The 18,617-nt window shown below is 54.0% G+C and overlaps 3 protein-coding genes and 1 long non-coding RNA gene across 6 annotated transcripts; 3 read left to right on the forward strand and 1 right to left on the reverse strand.

Moving 5' to 3' along the window:
• Nucleotides 1–387: 387 nt before the first annotated feature.
• LIM2 (lens intrinsic membrane protein 2) lies at nucleotides 388–6,611 on the forward strand. Its single transcript, XM_001496839.5, has 5 exons — nucleotides 388–621; nucleotides 654–720; nucleotides 4,819–4,968; nucleotides 6,064–6,198; nucleotides 6,414–6,611. Exons 1-5 carry the CDS (start codon nucleotides 388–390, stop codon nucleotides 6,473–6,475), a joined length of 648 nt encoding a protein of 215 aa, XP_001496889.2. The 3' UTR covers nucleotides 6,476–6,611.
• Nucleotides 6,612–13,497: 6,886 nt separating this feature from the next.
• NKG7 (natural killer cell granule protein 7) lies at nucleotides 13,498–14,624 on the forward strand. Its single transcript, XM_001498622.5, has 4 exons — nucleotides 13,498–13,854; nucleotides 13,945–14,091; nucleotides 14,178–14,312; nucleotides 14,407–14,624. The coding sequence occupies exons 1-4, from the start codon at nucleotides 13,692–13,694 to the stop codon at nucleotides 14,463–14,465; spliced, it is 504 nt and encodes a 167-aa protein (XP_001498672.3). The 5' UTR covers nucleotides 13,498–13,691; the 3' UTR covers nucleotides 14,466–14,624.
• A 5-nt stretch (nucleotides 14,625–14,629) lies between these two features.
• On the reverse strand, nucleotides 14,630–18,095 carry LOC138915758 (uncharacterized). Of its 2 annotated transcripts, none has more exons than XR_011421968.1 (3): nucleotides 17,955–18,095; nucleotides 17,574–17,719; nucleotides 14,630–16,841 (listed from the first exon to the last, which is right to left on the reverse strand). It is a non-coding gene; the product is annotated as an uncharacterized lncRNA (long non-coding RNA). The 2 variants fall into 2 exon arrangements; XR_011421969.1 differs by lacking the exon at nucleotides 14,630–16,841 and adding an exon at nucleotides 17,052–17,388.
• On the forward strand, nucleotides 16,681–18,085 carry CLDND2 (claudin domain containing 2). 2 transcript variants are annotated; one of them, XM_023650301.2, is made up of 4 exons: nucleotides 16,681–16,849; nucleotides 17,155–17,292; nucleotides 17,595–17,714; nucleotides 17,965–18,085. In XM_023650301.2, the coding sequence occupies exons 1-4, from the start codon at nucleotides 16,681–16,683 to the stop codon at nucleotides 18,036–18,038; spliced, it is 501 nt and encodes a 166-aa protein (XP_023506069.1). In that variant the 3' UTR covers nucleotides 18,039–18,085. The 2 variants fall into 2 exon arrangements, with proteins under 2 accessions (XP_023506069.1, XP_014585607.1); XM_014730121.3 differs by having other exon boundaries at nucleotides 17,622–17,714.
• Nucleotides 18,096–18,617: the final 522 nt, after the last annotated feature.

The following is an 18,617-nucleotide window of genomic DNA, read 5'->3' on the forward strand; positions in this document are numbered from 1 at the left end:
CCCAGGAGTCCAGGCCCCCAGCCCCTCCTCCCTCCGACCCGGGAGTCCAGCCCCCAGCCCCTCCTCCCTCCGACCCAGGAGTCCAGGCCCCCAGCGCCTCCTCCCTCCGACCCAGGGGTCCAGGCCCCAGCCCCTCCTCCTCCCTCAGACCCAGGAGTCCAGGCCCCCAGCCCCGCCTCCCTCAGACTTGGAGTCCGGGACTCTAGTCCACTCCTCCCCGGGACCCAGGAGTTCTGTCTTCTACCTCTTTCCTCTCCCAGGGACCTGGTGTCCTGGTATCCAGCTCCTTCCCACTCAGGCACAGGAGTCCAGGCCCCCAGTCCCCTCTTCTGCCAGGACTCAGGAGTCCAGCTCCTGCCCCGTCTCTCCCCTTCCCCACAGATCACCATGTACAGCTTCATGGGTGGCGGCCTCTTCTGTGCCTGGGTGGGGACCATCCTCCTGGTGGTGGCCACAGCGACAGACCACTGGATGCAGTACCGGCTGTCGGGGTCCTTCGCCCACCAGGGCCTGTGGCGGTATTGCCTGGGCAGCAAGTGCTACCTGCAGACGGACAGCATCGGTGAGGCTCTGGGGCAGGGTCTGGGCCACGCCTGGGGTCCGAGCCCCCACAGGTCAGGGGTCAGAGCCCCTCACAGGGCAGAACCTCACAGTCAAAGGGCCACCTGTTTTGCAGATGGAAAACATTGTGGCTCAGAGAGGGAAGGGGACAAGCCCAAGGTCACTCAGCGTGGAAGGAGCAGAATTGGGATTTCAGGTTTTCTAGTATGTACAATTACAGAACATACTGATTTAGGAGTTAAGTAGAGAGGTGACATTTCTTGGCAGGAATAGATGTCAGGTACAGCAGTTGGGGCTGGGGTTGTCAGAATAGTGTTTTTTATTTTTTGAAGATTTCGTTTTTCCCTTTCCTCCCAAAGCGCCCTGGTACATAGTTGTATATATTAGTTGTGGGTCCTTCTAGTTGTGGCATGTGGGATGCTGCCTTAACATGGCCTGATGAGCAGTGCCATGTCCACGCTCAGGATTCGAACTGGCGAAACCCTGGGCCGCCGAAGCAGAGCTTGTGAACCCAACCCCTCGGCCGTGGAGCTGGCCCGGTGGCGCAGCGGTTAAGTGCGCACATTCCACTTCAGTGGCCCGGGCTTTGCTGGTTCGGATCCTGGGTGCAGACATGGCACCACTTGGCAAGCCATGCTGTGGCAGGCGTCCTACATATAAAGGAGAGGAAGATGGGTACGGATGTTAGCTCAGGGCCAGTCTTCCTCAGCAAAAAGAGGAGGATTGGCAGCAGTTAGCTCAGGGCTAATCTTCCTAAAAAAAAAAAAAAAAAAAAAAGAGCTATGTTAGGTACTAGGGGAGACAGAAGCAACACGAACCCTAAATTTGCTAAATACTGGATGAGGTATTTTTAATCCTTGCTGCGTACCATGCCATGTAATGTACATGTGTGTATATATATGTGTGTATATATGTATATACATGTATAGATTACAATATATATTGTAAAAATGGGGATAAAATAGTACTTACACTATAGGGCTATTGCAACCTATATTATAATAATATATATATTCTATGTATCTCTATGTATCTCTTTCCATATATATTTGCGTGTATTATACACATACATGTATATGGAAAGAGAGATACATAGATATATATATAGTATATTACATAATACATATTATACTATATACATTATACATTAATAAATTAATAATATATGGTATATTACATATTATATATCCAATAATAGTAGTAGTCATAATAATAATAATACCTGGCACTTGTTGAGTGTTACTGTGTGTTACATGATATTCTGAGTACATTCTGTGGATTAACTCCCTTCAGTCTCCCAAGAACACAAGAGGGCGGTTCCACTGTGTCTGGGAACAGACACGAGACTTGACCTCAAAAAGCCAAACATTGTCTTGAGGGGGTTTGAGAGGAGGAGCTGACCCTCCCTGAGCCCCACAACCTGACAGGCCCATGCCAGGAAATTTCACCTACCCCACCTCGCTGAACCTGCCCTGAGAGAGATGCAGCAGGTGCCCATTTGCCAGAGCGGTAAACTGAGGCAGGGAGTGGTGGAAAGACTTGCCCTGGGCCGCCAGCTTCAGAGCCCAGTCTGCCTGACGTTGTGCATCCTTTTCATTTCCGGCTGTCTCCTTTGTCTCATTTCGACCATCTCTCCTGCTTCAGACTAGGGACACCCCAAGGGACATCTCTGAGTCCCCTCTGCATCTTCTCTCTGCTGGGGAGGGGAGAGAGGGAGAGTGATGGAGATCCTCAAGTTCATTTGACACCAAAATCGAGAACCACGGGGCCATACCTCATTCCGATTGATCCTTGGGTATTTATCCAAACAGCTGGCTTAATCTGCTCATCAATGGTAATCTGCTCACCATAATTGGAGCAGAAATCCTGAGCCTGTTTCCCAGGGGCCGAACCCAGGCATGGATGTGTATGCAGAGTGTTTTTAAAGTTTCTAAAGTTGTTGCCAGGACTAAAAAATCTGGAGATTTTACATAAAAGTCTAGACTTGCAGATCTTTTTGAAAAATCCAATTTGGCGCGTCTCCCTCCTGGTCCACAGTGGTCAGCTGAGGATGAGCAACAGCTGTCCCCTTCAAACGGGGTGGACCAGTCAGAGTCCCTTCAGGAGGCAGAAACCACACAGTGCCTTGAATAGAGACGGTTTTCTGTAAAGTTGGAGCCGAGAGGCAGTAAGTGACCATTGGTACATGGGACATACTTGTCTGGTTCACGCAGTCTGCGGTCTCCCAGCACATCTTGCCCTTATTTGCAGCTGCAGTGAGGCCTCAGAGGCATTTGCGTTTTCCACCCCCGCATGAGCACAACCACAGGAAAGAAATAGGCTGCAACGTACCCATAAGTCCTCCAGGCTTTTTTTTTTTTTTTGAGGAAGATTAGCCCTGAGCTAACTCCTGCCAGTCCTCCTCTTTTTGCTGAGGAAGACTGGCCCTGAGCTAACATCCATGCCCATCTTCCCCTGCTTTATATGTGGGACACCTACCACAGCATGGCTTGCCAAGCGGTGCCATGTCCGCACCCGGGATCTGAACCAGCAAACCCCAGGCTGCAGAAGCAGAATGTGCGCACTTAACCGCTGCGCCACCGGGCCGGCCCCAAGTCCTCCAGGCGTTTAAATACCCAGAGGCATCGCATTAATTTCCTGTGTTTCCATAACGAAGCAGCACATTGGGTGGCTTAAACAGAAATTTATTCTCACAGTCCTGGAGGCCGGAAGTCTACTATCAAGGTGTCGGCAAGGTCGGTTCCTTCTGAGGGTTCTGAGGACGTGTTCCAGGCCTCTCCCCTCGCTTGTGTGTCCATCTTTGGTGTTTCTTGTAGATGCATCACCCTGGTTTCTGTCCTCAAGTTCACATGGGGTTCTCTCTGTGTGCAAGTCTGTGTCCAGATTTCCCCTTTTATGAGGACATCAGTCATCTTGGATTAGGGGCCCACTCTACTCCAGTGTGACCTCATCTTCACTCATTATGTCTGCAACCGCCCTGTTTCCAATAAGGTCATATTCTAGGCACTGGGGTTAGAACCTCGACATATGAATGTAGGGGTGGGAGGAGACACAGTATAACCCATAACAGCATCCATGGAGAAATAGCCAGGGATTTTTCTCACTGAGGTTCGTGCAAGACAGAAGACTACATTTTGCAAAGATCTGAGACTTTCTTTTTTTTTTTTGAGGAATATTAGCTGCCAATCCTCCTCTTTTTTTTTTTTTTTTTTTTTTTTTGCTGAGGAAGACTGGTCCTGAGCTAACATCTGTGCCCATCTTCCTCTACTTTATATGTGGGACGCCTACCACAGCATGGTGTGCCAAGCAGTGCCATGTCCGCAGCTGGGACCCGAAGTGGCGAACCCCGGGCTGCCAAGAAGCAGAATGTGCACACCTAACCACTGCACCGCTGGGCTGGCCCGAGATCTGAGACTTTTTACTTTTCAATAAGAAAGTACTGGTCCTGGTGCTCTGAGGAACAGACTCACCATGCAGTTAAGAGTGAGGGCTTTGGAGCTTGGGTTTTAACGCCAGCCCCACTGCTAATTATGGGACCGTGGGCAAGTCGCTTCACCTCTCTGAGCCTCAGTTTCTTCACTTGAAAAATGGGGATAGGTGCCAGCCCAGTGGTGCAGTGGTTAAGTACGCACGTTCTGCTTTGGTGGCCCGGGGTTTGCCGTGGCAGGTGTCCCACATATAGAGTAGAGGAAGATGGGCATGGATGTTAGCTCAGGGCCAGTCTTCCTCAGCAAAAAAAGAAAAAGAAAAATAGGGATGAAAATAATGCTCACAGCATAGGCTCTTGGAAGAAACAAATAGGACTTTTTGAGATATGGGCAAGCAGTATGAAGGAAATGAAAGAGAGCATAGGAGAGAGGATAGAGAGTGAATAGCAGGAGGATATGGGGAATCAGCATTCATTCAGTCATTCAGTCATCCAACAAACATTTCTCCACATGGAAACAACCCACTTCCTGTCCTCAGAGAGCAATCAGGTGGAGGGGCAGACAGATAAAGAGTGTTCCAACCCAGAGCAGGGAGTGAGGATGATACCTGGCAGGTGGAGGGATGTTTCCTAGGGGAGGGGACTTGGGAGCTGGGCTTTGGAGGATGAATAGGAGTTTGCCAGGTGAAGAGGAGGGCATTTGCAGAGAGGTGAAAGAGAAGCTGGGTCAGGCATATGGAGAGAGGCAAGGCACTCTGGCCCTCAGAGGTAGCAGCATTCACCACTGAGGGCAGGGGAGGCATGAGAGTGACCGTGGGGTGTTCCCACAGCATACTGGAATGCCACCCGGGCCTTCATGATCCTGTCTTCCCTGTGTGCCACCTCCGGCATCATCATGGGCATCCTGGCCTTGGCTCAGCAGCCCTCCTTTGCCCGCCTCTCCCGGCCCTTCTCCGCGGGCATCATGTTTTTTGCCTCCAGTGAGTGGACCCCCTTAACCCTACCCCACTCCCCACCCCCAACTCCCTGCCCATCTCACACCCAACCCACCCCACCCCCACCCCTCTCATCCCCGACTCCTTCTCCCTCTCAACTTCGTCTTCACCCCCAGTGTGGACTCCAGGACTGTTTCTAATTCCGGCTTATTCTGACACCAGCCATGTGCTGCAATTCAATTCTGGTACGAACCACCCAGAATTGGCGTCAGATCCCACAGGTTTAAGGGCTCGGTTCCCAAGCCTGCCCCTACTTCAGCTGCAATGTGGGTCCCCAGGCCACCTGTGCTTCTGACCAACTGGCTACAGACTCCAGGGCTCCCCAGGACCCACTCAAGTTCAAAAATTTGCTACAACAGGTCACAGAACTCAGGAAAGCACCACACTTCCAATTACAGTTTTAGCATAAAGGATGCAACTCAGCACCAGCCAAATAAAGACATGCACAGGGAACAGCCAGAGAGGCGTGAATGCGGAGCTTCCGTGGCCTCTCCCGTGGGCTCAGGCTGCGTCGCCCTCCCGGCACATCGATGTGTTCACCAACCAGGAAGCTCCATGCGCTTCGGCATCCAGAGTTTCTATTGGAGTTTCATTACGAAGGCGTGACCGACTGAATCACTGGCCACGTAACTGAGCTCAAACGCCAGCTCCCTGCTCCTCCCCAGGGCTGGGCTGACATCCAGTGGCTCAAAGCCCCAACCCTCTGCTCTCACCGTTGGTCATTCCAGTGAGCAGCTCCTAACCTGAGTCATCTCAGCTCAGCAGCATAAACTCACATGTGATCCCAGAGGCTCTAGGATGATAAAGGCGCTCCTATGACTCAGGAAATCCCAAGGATTTATACTCTCCCTCCCAGGAAGGAGAGACAAAGACCAGTCAGATTCTTTATTACCTGGTGCAACCCCGCCCATGCCTGCCCGTCCCCATCCAACCTATGCCCCATTCATCACTACTCCTACTTCCAACTCAACTCCCGTCCTCACCCCAATCCCTACCCGTGCCCACCCCACCCCTTCCTCAGTCTCGCTCCCACCCCCACCTCCAAACCCAGCCCAGCCACACTCGCCCCTCTTTCCCCAGCCTTTTTCGTGCTGTTGGCCTTGGCCATCTACACTGGAGTCACCGTCAGCTTCCTCGGTCGCCGCTTCGGGGACTGGCGCTTTTCCTGGTCTTACATCGTGGGCTGGGTGGCCCTCCTCATGACTTTCTTTGCAGGTACGAGCGGGGCTTGTGGGTGGGAAGGTCAGCGGCAGTGGCAGAGTGGGCAGCACTACAGAGGGCAAGACGATGGGGTGTCCCCCACGGGCAGAGCACTGAGCCGGAAGGCCGACTCCAGGGAGATGGGGAGTGGTGGGGTGGGGATTGGGGTGGGAGCAGGGGCTGGGAAGGCTTTTGAGGGGGGAAATCCATTGGGATCTCTTGTCTTGTAGGTATTTTCTACATGTGTGCCTACCGGATGCATGAATGCCGGCGCCTGTCCACTCCCCGCTGAGCCCACATCCATATGCATCCCGGACCCACCTGCATCTGGAAGTTATAATGAGGTCACTGAAGAGGAGAGGGAGGGTCCAGAGGCCTGGACTCTGGGTGGGGGCCCCGGACTCCTGTGTCCCAAGGGGGAAGGAGGAAGAATGGGGCCTGGTGGGCGGCAGTTGAGAGGACCCAAGGCCCCACCCATTGGGGGGGTGTTAGAGAAATGGAATGTGCGTTAGAGCGACTTTTTGGAGTCTAATAAAACCGTTGTGAAACTACTGAAGTGTGGTCCCCGAGGGGCTGGAGAGAAACAGGTGGGAGTCTGGTGGATGGGGTTGGGGGTCGTATTACGGCAACCCAACCTGCTCAGTTCTGTGGGCATGGGACGGAAGCAAATCCCACAGTCCCCGTCCAGGGGTTCATTACACTTCAACTTCAGGAAACTGACATGTAAGTCCAGTTCGGATCCCGATTCCGATGCGTGTGTGTGTTTAACCCCACACCACCAAGCAGTTAACTCAATTCTGATGCCATCTACCTGGAAATAGTGTCACATCCCACAGCTTCCAGGCTCAGTCCTACAAGACTGTCCCCCGCCCCCACTTCAGACACCAAACACAAGTCCAGGTTGTCACCTGTGCTTCTGACTGACCAGCTATAGATCAGAGGTTCCTACGACCCTCTCCTTGGGTTGATTAATTTACTAGAGTGGGTCACAGAACTGAGGGAAACATTTTACTTCCTAGAGCACTGTTTTATTATAAAAGGATATTATAACTCAGGAACAGCCAGTTGGAAGAGATGCATAGGGTGAGGTATGGGGACAGGGCGCAGAGCTTCCACGCTCCCTGAGCAGACCACACTCTCCAAACCTCCGCATGTTCACCAACCTGGAAGCTCTATGAACTTGGCCATTTTGGGTTTTTCTGGAGGCTTCATTACATAGGCAGGAGTGATTAAATCTTTGACAGTTGACCGATTCAACCTCCAGTTCCTCTCCCGTGGCCGGCCGGAGGTCAGGAAGTGGGACCTCTAATCACCGGGTTGGCTCCCTGGCAACCAGGCCCCACCCTTAGGTGCTTTCCCAAAGTCACCTCATTAACATAACAAGACATATTTACAGCTCTCATCACTTAGGAAATTCCAAGGGTTTTAGGAGCACTGTGCCGGCAACAGGGACAAAGACCAAACAGGTATTGCTTATTATTAATCATGATTTCACAGCAGGACAATCGGATGCCTGAAGAGACCTGTGATAAAGCCACTGCCCTGGCTCCTCACCCCATCTCTGGCCACATCTCCCAGCCTTCTCTTCCCCTCTCTGGTTCGGCCCCTCCAACAAGACGCATCAGAACTCTGACCTGCACCTCGGCCTCCAGCAACTGCCTCTGCACACGCCCTTCGTGACCTTGACCTTCTCTTCATTCACTCATTCATTAGTTCATTCAATAAACGGATGCCAACGGCCATGAGATTTACTGATGTCGATCATAAAATAATAAGACTGTTTAGCAAGGCCGATTCTATCAAGAAGAATATTTATTACAGCCTATGCTAATAACTTATATTAACAGAGGCTTACTCCCTAGAAATAATATTTATTGGGGGCCTCCTCAAATAACAGTAATGCCGTATTTATAGAGGCTTCCTGCATAATGGCAACTGAGGCCTTCTCTAATAATAATTTATTGAGGTCTATTTAAGTAGGAATATTTACTGAGGCTTATCCCAGTAATCATATTTATAGGGGCTTCCTCCAGCAAGAATAGGATGTTGTACCTGTAACTGCAGACTCATATCTCTAACTCCTTACTCAACATTCCCACTTGAAAAGAAGAGGCACCTCACATCTCTAACACTGAGTTCCTGATCTCTCACAACCCCACATCTGCTCCTCCCATGGTCTCCTGCATCTTAGTAAAGGATTCCATTTTTATCCAACTGCTCAACCCAAAAACGCTGGGAGCATCCTCAGCTGCTTTCTTTGTTTCATCCCACATCTGATTCATCAGCAAATACTGTTGGCTCTTCCTTTTTTTTAAAAAAAAAAAAGATCGGCACCTGAGCTAACAACTGTTTGTTGCCAATCTTTTTTTTTTTTTTGCCAATCTTTTCTTTTTTTTTTTCTGCTTTTTCTCCCCAAATCTCCCCAGTACACAGTTGTATATTTTTTCAGTTGTGAGTCCTTCTAGTTGTGGTGTGTAGGGCACCTCCTCAGCATAACCTGATGAGCAGTGCCACGTCGACACCCAGGATCCAAACTGGTGAAACCCTGGGCCGCTGAAGCGGAGCACGCAAACTAAGCCACTGGGCCACGAAGCCGGCCCCCGTGTTGGCTCTTTCTTAAAACTATGTCTGGAAGTTGACTCCTTGCTCATCCACAGTCACCACGGAGATCCAAGTCACCATCATCTCTCAGCTGGCTTACTGCCACGGCCTCCTAACCAGCTCTGCCTCTGCCCTTACCCGCCCCCTGCCCACTGTGGTCCATTCTCTACACAGCATCCAGAGGGAGTTTTGTTAAAACGTGATTTAAATCCTGTCACTCCTCCGCTCTAAGCCCTCCAGTGGCTCCCATCTCAGATGAAAAGCTAAAGTCTGTCAAGGTCGTACAAAGTGCCATGTGTTCTGGACCCTGCTAATTCTCTGACTTGATCTGCCCTCCCTCACGGCAGTTCAGGGGTCCCCAAGACCAGCCTCGGGTTCTGACTCACTAGAAGGAGTCACAGATAAATAGAGAAGCTTCCTCTATTCTATATGTGGGATGCCGCCACAGCGTGGTTTGATGAGCAGTGTGCACGTCTGCGCCCAGGACCAAACCTGTGAACCCCGGGCTGCTGAAGCAGAGCTCGTGAACTTAACCACTATGCCACCAGGCCGGCCCAACAAAGACACTCTTATCAGGCAGGACAATCCAAGGACATAGAGGTTCCCTCCCAGGAGCTGGGCAAGGCTAACCCTTTCTTTGGTCAAGGTTAATGCTCTGCTCCTCACTCACTCTGCTCCAGCCTTGCCAGCCTCCGTGTTGGTCCAGGCATGCGCCCACCTCTGCCTGGACCACGCTTCCCAGATGTCTTTCAGGTCTTTGCCTCAAAGTTACCTTTTCACTGAGGTGTCTCTGGCCACCCCACCTATAATCACATCCCTCCCCTCCTTCTCTGCTTTTGCCTCCCCACAGCACTTTTCACAAACATACTACATATTTTTCTCAGATCTATCATATTGTCTGTCTCTCCAGCTGGAATGGTGATGCCACCAATGCAGAAATGTGGTTTTGGTCATCTCTACATCCTCAGTGCTTATAAGACGGCACCTGCACACGGTAATGACTCTAAAGAATATTTGTTGAAAACTAAATATTTATTCAGGCCCATTGATAATGATATTTAGGGGCTGGCCCTGTGGCCGAGTGATTAAGTTCTCACCCTCTGCTTTGGCAGCCTGGGGTTTACCAGTTTGGATCCTGGGTGCGGAACTAGCACTGCTCATCAAGCCATGCTCTGGTGGCTTCCCAGATAGCACAACCAGAAGCACCTACAACTAGGATATGCAACTATGTACCGGGGCTTTGAGTAGAAAAGAAAAAAAGAGGAGGGTTGGCAACAGATGTTAACTCAGGGCCAGTCTTCCTCACCGAAAGCATTGAAAAAAAATGATATTTATCTACTTAGATTATTTATTGGAGTTTACCCTAATGATATTTGATGAGGATTTTTAGGCTGCTTAATTTTAAAACGGTTTATGACGAGGATTTTTAGGCTGGTTACTTTTAAAACTACAGATAAGAAGCAGGCTCTGAGGAGTGGAATTTGTTTGCCCTTTGATCAGAGACAGTTGCATTTGTGAAGGAAATCTCCATGCCTCCCTCTCTGCGCCAGGAGGAAGAGGGGATGGCCTTATCTCTGGAAACTCTTAATGGGGAAGGCAAGAACTTAAGTTGTTTATTGTCTGGCAACCTCATGTAACTGACCCCCCACCCCAAAATCCTTTGTCTTTAGTTGAAGATAATATTTGAGCGGTGACTTCTGCCATTTACTCAATCCGGTTTGATTCTTATCTAAAAGTTGTGGGACCGCACAACGGCCAGACCCTACCGGCACTGGTACCATTTTAACTTTTTTTTCTTTGTCTCGTAAAGAGATAACTCACATACCTATGACTTAAATTTAGACCTAACCCTCAACTTGGGGCAGCAGCAGAGGCAGCAGCAGGAGCTGTGACTGCCCGTGGGTCCTGTCCCCACGCACCAGCTCTGACTGCCTGTGGGTCCTGTCCCCATGCCAGCGGGGGCAGCAGTAGGGGCTCTGCCTGCCCATGGGCCCTGTCCCCATGCCAGCGGGGTCAGCAGAAGCGGCGGCAGCAGAAGCTCTGACTGCCCATGGGTCCTGTCCCCATGCTATTCTATTCTCTAAATAAAAGAGCACTACTGCCAGATCTTAAGAGTCTAAGAAATCTTTCTTTTGACCCTCGGCTCACCAACCCCGCATCACTGCCAGATCTTAAGAGTCTAAGAAATCTTTCTTTCGACTCCTGGGCTCACCAACCCCGCATCAATATTCACTGAGATTTAATATATTTTTATCATCATAAGAGACCACATTAAATATTATTGAGTGGGCCTCAATAGAAATGATGGCACCTTCCATAATAACTGTTTATAAACAGCCATCACTTCTTTGCTCTAATAGAATGTAGGCTCAGTGAGGGCAAGTCTGGTGTGTCTTGTGCATTGCTGTGCCCCAGGGCCTAGCATAATGCCTGAACTATAAGAAGGGCTGGTTGAATTGAATATCTCCAGAGGCCTCCTATGGGCCAGATCCTATGCTGGGCCCTGGGGGCCCCCAAATTAATCAGATTTTGTTCCTGTCTTCAAGTTCTTGGGGTCTGGAGAATAAGAAGTGGTGGAAGGAGAGACACTGTGGATCAAGCCAATAAAGGAGGGCCGGAGAGATAATAATTTGGTTGGGGGTGTGCATTCAGTGCCCTGGACTGAGCATGGGGCCTTGGGACTGGGGGACCTCAGCTTGGAAGACAGAAACAACAGAATGGAGACCAGGTCCCCAGGTCATCAGGGAGCTTTACAACACCTTGCCAAGGACAGACATGGAGGTTCTGTGGGACAACTCCCTCTTCAGTGTCCTGTTCAGCTGCTGCTCCTTTGGGCTCTTCCTGGTGGCCTTTGTCTGCCCCTACTGGCTTGAGGTGTGTGAACCAGGGGGCACCAAGGACCTGGGCCTGTAGTCAGCCAGTGATGCCTATGCATGCAGAAGCCTGTGGGAGCCCGGCACAGGTCATGTATGTGCATGCATTTGTGTGTGCAATGGTGGTGGTGGGACTCAGGGAGATGAGAAACAGGGTTACAGCCTTGGACCTAGAGGTGGGACAAAGATGAAAATGGGGGTTTGGGGTGGGAATTATAGGGGGTGGGGAGAAGCACGAAGAAGGAAGTGAGCGTGGGACTGGGACTGGAAATGCAACCTGGCATGGGGATGGGAATGAAGACAGGGTTAAGTCTAGGGACGAGGATGGGTTTGGGTTTGGGGTTGAGTTTGGGCTTAGGTTTGTGAATAAGAATGGGCTTAGGTTGGACGGTGAGGGTGGGGTTAAATTAGAGGTTAGAGCTGGGGTTAAGGAATGGGTTATGTTTGGGTTTGGGGATGGGATTGAGTTTAGAGTTGAGTTTGGGAATGAGAATGGGGTTAGGTTTGGGAATTGGCATGGGTTGATTTTCGGATTGGAACTGGGGTTATGTTTGTGGTTGGGGATGGGGTTGAGGATAGGATTGGAGCTGGGGTTAAGGATGGGGTTGGGTTGGAGGGCAGGGATGGCGTTGGGTTCAACGAAAGGGATGGCTTTAAGGATCCCTTAGGGGTTGAGTTTGCGATGGGGTCAAGATCACACATGGGCTCTGTGATCTGACTGCCCCCTCACTACACACCCATGGCCCAGACTCCCTGAAGCCTGTCTGGCCAGAGCCAGAGCCGTGTCCACAGCCATTTTTGCGCCGGCTCCCTGCTGCTCAGGACCTGGATCCACCCCTGGCAGCCTGTCCTCATGAGCATGTTCTCAGCGTGGCCAGTTACCGCATTAGTGAGGGTGTGAGTGACAGATGGGGGGCCTGCAAGTTGGTCTCCACTAAAGGAAGAAGACCTGGCCTCTTGGGTCCCTCTGTTTTTTCCCCTTGCCGGTTGTCCAGGGACTGCTGACTCAGTTTGATTTCATGACAGAGGTCCTCTTTCGGGCCATTCTCTGTTTCATAGAGGTCAATTTTGCCTGGGTCTCTCCCTGGGCTGTGCCCCCTTCACCTTATATTTGCTCACATATCAGGTGACATTTTGCTCGGGACCTGATGCTGGTGCGGGAGGAGGGGTCTCGTGCTTGGAGGGCTGGAGGGTCCTGCACAGACACCCTTGTGCCACCTGCGCCCCCCAGGCTCTGATCTTGATGAGGAAGCCCACTACACTGGAGGCCCCACTCAAAGCAGCGCTGTGTGTGAACGCACTTATCAAATGAGGATGTGGGTGTCTTCCCCTCCACAAACTTTTAGAATTGTGATTCTCCACCATTTGCTGGCCCTGGGCATAACTTCAAGCAGGGATCCAGGAGTCTGAGTTCCCGACCTGCCTCTCCCTTCCTCCCTCAGGACCTGGAGTCCAGGCCTCCAGACCCTTCCGCCTTCAGCCCCAGGCATCTTGCCCTCCAGCGCCCTCCTTCTATGGAGACCCTAAAGTGGGTACCCCGCCCTCCTAGAACGGAAGGTGGCAGAACCCACAGCAAAACATGACACATCCCCCAACTATCTCCTCTGGCCACATTCCCCCTCCTATTTAACTCACACTCTGGCCTCATGCACCACCTTCCACCCCCGGGCCCCCAAGCTTTTCTCTCACTTCTTCCAGGAAGCCCCCTCTGGTGTTGAGGCCTCTAAGGTAGGCCGCAGACAGAGGCAAGTTCTGAACCAACACCCCCACCACCACTGATGATTGACACCCTCAGTGCAGTCCACACCACACACTGACAGGGGAACAACCTTGGGGGAGGGGAGGATGCTGTCAGCACAACCCAGGAAGGGAGGGTGTGAGACAAGTCAGCTACCGGGAACTGAGTGAAACCAAACCAGCCTGGGCTTCAGGAGCACTGGTGCCCACTGCTTGCTGGCTTCTCTTTCTTGAGCTCAGAGGACCCAGGAGTCTGGATCACCAGCCCCTTCATCGCCCTGGACCTGGAAACCCAGCATGCCCCCCATGGAACCCTGTCGGTCCCTGGCCCTCCTCTCTGGCTCCCTGGGCCTTCTATCTGTCCTGGTTGCTCTGAGCACGGATTTCTGGTTCGTGGCCATGGGGACCACATCATCTCACTCGGGCCTTTGGCCAAAAGAGCATCAGGACCCAGTAGCAGGTAACAGGGAGAGATCTCTCTTACGGGCCAGGGTTGGGTGGGGAGAATGACCAGACGGGACAGGCATTCAGAGGTCTTGTTTCTGAGCAGGCTACATCCACGTGACTCAGGCCTTCAGCATTCTGGCTTCCCTGGGGGGTTTGGTGTCCGTGAGCTTCCTGGTCCTGTCCTGCATCCCCTCACTGTCTGTCCCGGGCCGTGGGCCCCTGGTCTCGTCTGTCACAGCCTTTGCTGCAGGTAAGGGCTCTGGACTGCCCTTGGGCACTGGGGACTGCCGAGTTCCTACAGAGGGGCTGAGCCGTCTCTCTCCTCTCCATCCTCAGCCCTCTTCGTGATGGTGGCCATGATGGTCTATACCATTGAGCGGTGGAACCAGCCTCTAAATCCCCAGATCCAGACGTTCTTCTCCTGGTCCTTCTACCTGGGCTGGGTTTCAGCCCTCTTCTGGGTCTGTGCAGGTAGGTGACTGCTGCCCTGGGAGCTCGGGAGGGCCAGCTGGGGGCTCTCAGGAAGCAGGGCGGGACAGGTGCTAACCTCTCTATGCCACCCCAGGTGCCCTGAGCCTGGGTGCTCACTGCAGCGCCCCCCTTCCTGGCTACGAAGCCGTGTGAGCTGAGGGCGAGAATAGCAGGACGGGTTTGGAGCACTGTTCTCTGAAGGCATCGCCAGGAACCATGGGATTACACGATGCCCCCTCCAGCCCTCACCCCCAGCCCTCCCGCAGCCCCCTGCATTTGTTTCTTCATCTATTCAACAAAAATTGGCCGAGATCTGGTTATTCCAAGATTAATTCAATCACGACATAAGCCAACCATACGCCAGCTCCATGGGAGGCGACACCAGAGGAGTCAAGCCTCCCGCCAGCCCTCAGGGTGCTCCCGGCCAGTGTGGGGACCAGTGTGGGGACCTGCGTGGACTCAGGCACTGCCCCAGGTCCCTCTCCCTTCTCTGCCCTTGTCTCTCTCCCTGTCTCCATCTCTCTTCTTCGCCCTTCCTTCTCTTTTCCTCCCTGTCTTTCTCATTTTAGCTCTTTCCTTCCTGCTCCCTTGCTGATGTTGTCACCCTCGCTGATGTTGTCACCCTCGCCATCACCCTAGTCCTCCTTGCCCATTTCATTCATTCATTCATTCATTCCTTCAGTTGGTTTTTCCTGACCACATCCTTTCCACTGGGCCTTGCTGGGATGCGGACATGAGTCAGACCTGGGCCTTGCCCACCAGGGGCTAAAAGTCTGGTGGGGGCAGGTGGCTAATACAGGCCAGACAGCAGAAAGGGCGCGGGAGAAAGACTGACCCCGTCAAAGACGGTGGAGATGAGCTTTCTGGGGAGAGGGTGTTTAGCGACTTCTCGAGAGCCAAGGAAAGGTAATCCAGGCAGAGGGACCCAAAGGTGGAGGCGTGGAATGGCTGGAAGGTTTTGGAGGATGGAGAATGGCGCTTTGTGGCCGGAATGTAGAACAGGGGGTGGAGGAAAACGAGGATGGAGAGGTGGGGGGTGGGAGGGGCAGGGCCTCTAACACCACACTTGACTCTCTCCTAAGGGTAGTGGGGAGCTAGCAGAAGGTAGTGAGCAGGAAGAGAGTCAGCGTCAGCTCCAGATGCCAGAAAGACTCCTCTGGGACGTGCCGGGAGGCCAGAATGGAGAGAGAAGCTTGGCAATGCAATAGGTGGGACAGGAGACAGGAAAAGGCCTGACTTGGACCAGGGCACGGGATGGAAAAGAAGGAGTGAGCCAGAAAGATTTGGGGGCAGGAGGAAGCAGACTTGGGGATCCCAGGGCTTTGTGGGGGTGGCAGGAAGGAAGGGGGCAAGGATAGCGCCCAGGGTTCTGACCCGATGAACTGGGTGGGACGGTGGGGTCATCCCTGGCTTGGTGGAAGATGCTGAGCTCAGCTGGGAGGTGGTCTAGCGTCAGGCGTCTGGAAGACATTCAGAAGTGAGGACTCCAGTCTAAGGCTCGGGAGAGAGATCTGGGCTGGAGATGGAGTTTGGGATGCCACAGAGCATCAGTGACCCCCGGAGCTGCAGGAGCGAGGAGGCTCACCTGGCAAGAAGGTGGAGGATGGAGCCTCAAGGAAAACTGGCATTGAGAAGTAAAGGGAAGGAGGAGGAGGAGCTGGGAGGGCACAGTCAGAGAGGGAGGAGAAGCTTCTAGGACACGGTCTACCATGCCATGGCCCTCAGGCTCCCCACAGACCGGCTCCCATCCAACTCTCAGCTGTCACTTTGCTAGGAGAGCTGCCTCGGGGTGTGTGTGTGTGTGTGTGTGTGTGTATGGGTGGGTGGGTGGTTATCTCTTTAAACGGCTGCTGCGACAGACGGTTCTGGAACTCCTGCTGCCTCACAGAGACCCAGTCTCCCTTCCCCCACCCCTCTGTGCTCTGTGTCTAAGAGGCCCTGGGAGTTGGGTGTAAGTCACTTAGGTAGGTGTGTGTGGGGGTGGGGGTGGGGGTGGGGGGAGGGCACTGGACAGGCCAAAGGAACATCCCACTGGGGGATGGACGTCTCTGGAAGACTGGGAAGTTCCTTGGGAGAAGGTCTCCAAGTCCCCAGTAGGAGCACCAGGGCACGGGGGAAGGAGGTCTTGGGTTTGGGAGGGACCTAAGCGAGGGGTCCCCAGGCAGAGGTGCTGGGGGACGGGCCTGGAGCACGGGAGGACCTGAGGGAAAGGGGTCTCCAGATCCCCAGAAGTAGGGGCCCCAGGCAGGGGTCTGGGATATGGAGGGACAAGAGGGAGGGGGTCTGAAGGAGCTGGGAGACGGACCTGGGGTCGGGAGGGGTGTTGGCTAATCCGGCACGTGTGGCCCCTCGGCAGCAGCCTCTCTGGATGGGGGTGAAGCGGAGTCTTCAGAGCGGGGGCACCTTGCTGGGCCTCTTGGGCAACGTCTTGACGATTCTCTCCACTGCCACCAACTACTGGAACCACTCCACTGGGGGCCACAGCGGCCTGTGGCAGGAGTGTAACGGCAGCCTCTGCTCCAACATCCCCTGCCAGAGTGAGGCCCCGCTCGCCCAGATGTCAGACCCCCACTGGACAGACAGGCCCTAGCACTGACCACAGCTGGCCCCATCTCCTGACACAACCGCTGGGCACATCCTGCGGTGCCCCCACTCCCACCCATTCCACTCCAGTCTCAGATCCTCCTGCCGCGACATTAACAGCCCCTCATGACACAGTTTTCAAGCCCCGATGCAAACCTCTGACTCTGCTCCCAGTCCTGCACCGGCGGGTGTGTTGGGGCGGGGGGCGGGGGGGTCGGGACGGAGCCAGCGTGGGGCTGATGCGGCCCGCTCTCCCCAGCCATGCTGGCAGTGACTGGGGCGTGCATGGTGCTGGCCGCCGGCTGCGGCATCGTGGGGTTGGTGATGGGGCTGCGGATTCTGTGCCAGGAGGGCAACTCGCGGGGCCAGACCACGAGCGCCATCTTCTTCCTCTGCGGTGAGAGGCAGCGGGCCCCCAGGCATAGGGGGTTGGAGGGACCGGGACCCAGGGGTCGCGGCTGGAGGCACTGGAGACCCAGAGGAGGGGGCGGAGCTGGAAAAGCAGGGCCAGGGGCGGTGCTGGGACGATGGGCGTGGAGTGGCGGAGCAGGGACTGGGAGGGGGAGGCGGAGGCGTGGCCTGGTGGAGCAGGGACCTGCCGGGCCAGAAGGGAGCGTGGCTAGGGGCAGTGGGCGCGGTCTGCGTGGGGCCTGGTTGCAGCCCCCGGGCCAAGCTCACCTGGCGGGTGGGGCGACCCAGGCCTGCTGCTGCTGATCGCCTTGACAGGCTACACGGTGAAGAACGCGTGGAAAAACGACATCATCTTCTCCTGGTCCTATTTTTTGGGGTGGCTGGCCTTACCCTTCTCTGTTCTTGCGGGTAACCTGGACAGTGGGAAGAGGGTGGACAAAACTGCCTAGAGGACCCCCCTTCCCCGCAGAGACTCCCCAGCCCCCTACCAGGAAACCCCACAGTGACCCTCTAGGAACTCCCCAACACAGTCCTCTCCTGACTCCTGCAGACCCCGCAGAGATGCCCTTGAACCCCAAAGCCCAGTCCCCGGGGCCCTCCTGGTCATCCGCCCCAGGACCCACCCTCCTCCACCCGCCCTCCGCTTACCCCCCGCCAGGCTTCTGCTTTCTGCTGGCGGATATGATCGTGCAGGGCACGGATGCCATCAGTGGATTCCCCGTGTGCTTGTGACCGCAGCCTGCCTGGGGCAGAATAAAGGACGCGCTTCCGCCGCCGCAGCTCCGAGTGTCTTTCTGGGGACGTGAGGACGCGGGCACGGGCGACATGAACGGACGTGGGAACATGTACATGAACAGGGACTCGGGCACAGGGGTACATGGAGGCTCAGGGAGGAAGAACATAGGATATGAACCTATAGGGAACGTGGGGCCATGGGCGGGGGGGGGGGGGGGGGGGCGGGCACGGGCAAGGAAACACGAGCATGGAGTGGACAAGGGACACGGATTTGGAGGGGAACGGGGACACGAGGGGAGTGGGGTCAGGAGGGGACATGTGCACATAGAAGGGATGTAGGGACACAGATATGAGGGAAAGTGGAGACACGGACAAGGGAGGACAGATATGGAGGGAGGTAGAGGCGTGATCATGGGACAAGGAACGTGTAGAAAATGGGGGGACACGGACACAGGAGGACTCAGAGGCGTGGGGACACGGGCACTGCGTCTTGGAGCGGCGAGGAGGAGGTAGGGAACTGGAGGAGCGGATAGGTCCGAGGGCGTTGGGAAAGGTCCAGGACAACCGGGAGCAGCT

This window comes from Equus caballus, chromosome 10 (genome assembly GCF_041296265.1).
Source record: "Equus caballus isolate H_3958 breed thoroughbred chromosome 10, TB-T2T, whole genome shotgun sequence".
NCBI lineage: Eukaryota > Metazoa > Chordata > Mammalia > Perissodactyla > Equidae > Equus > Equus caballus.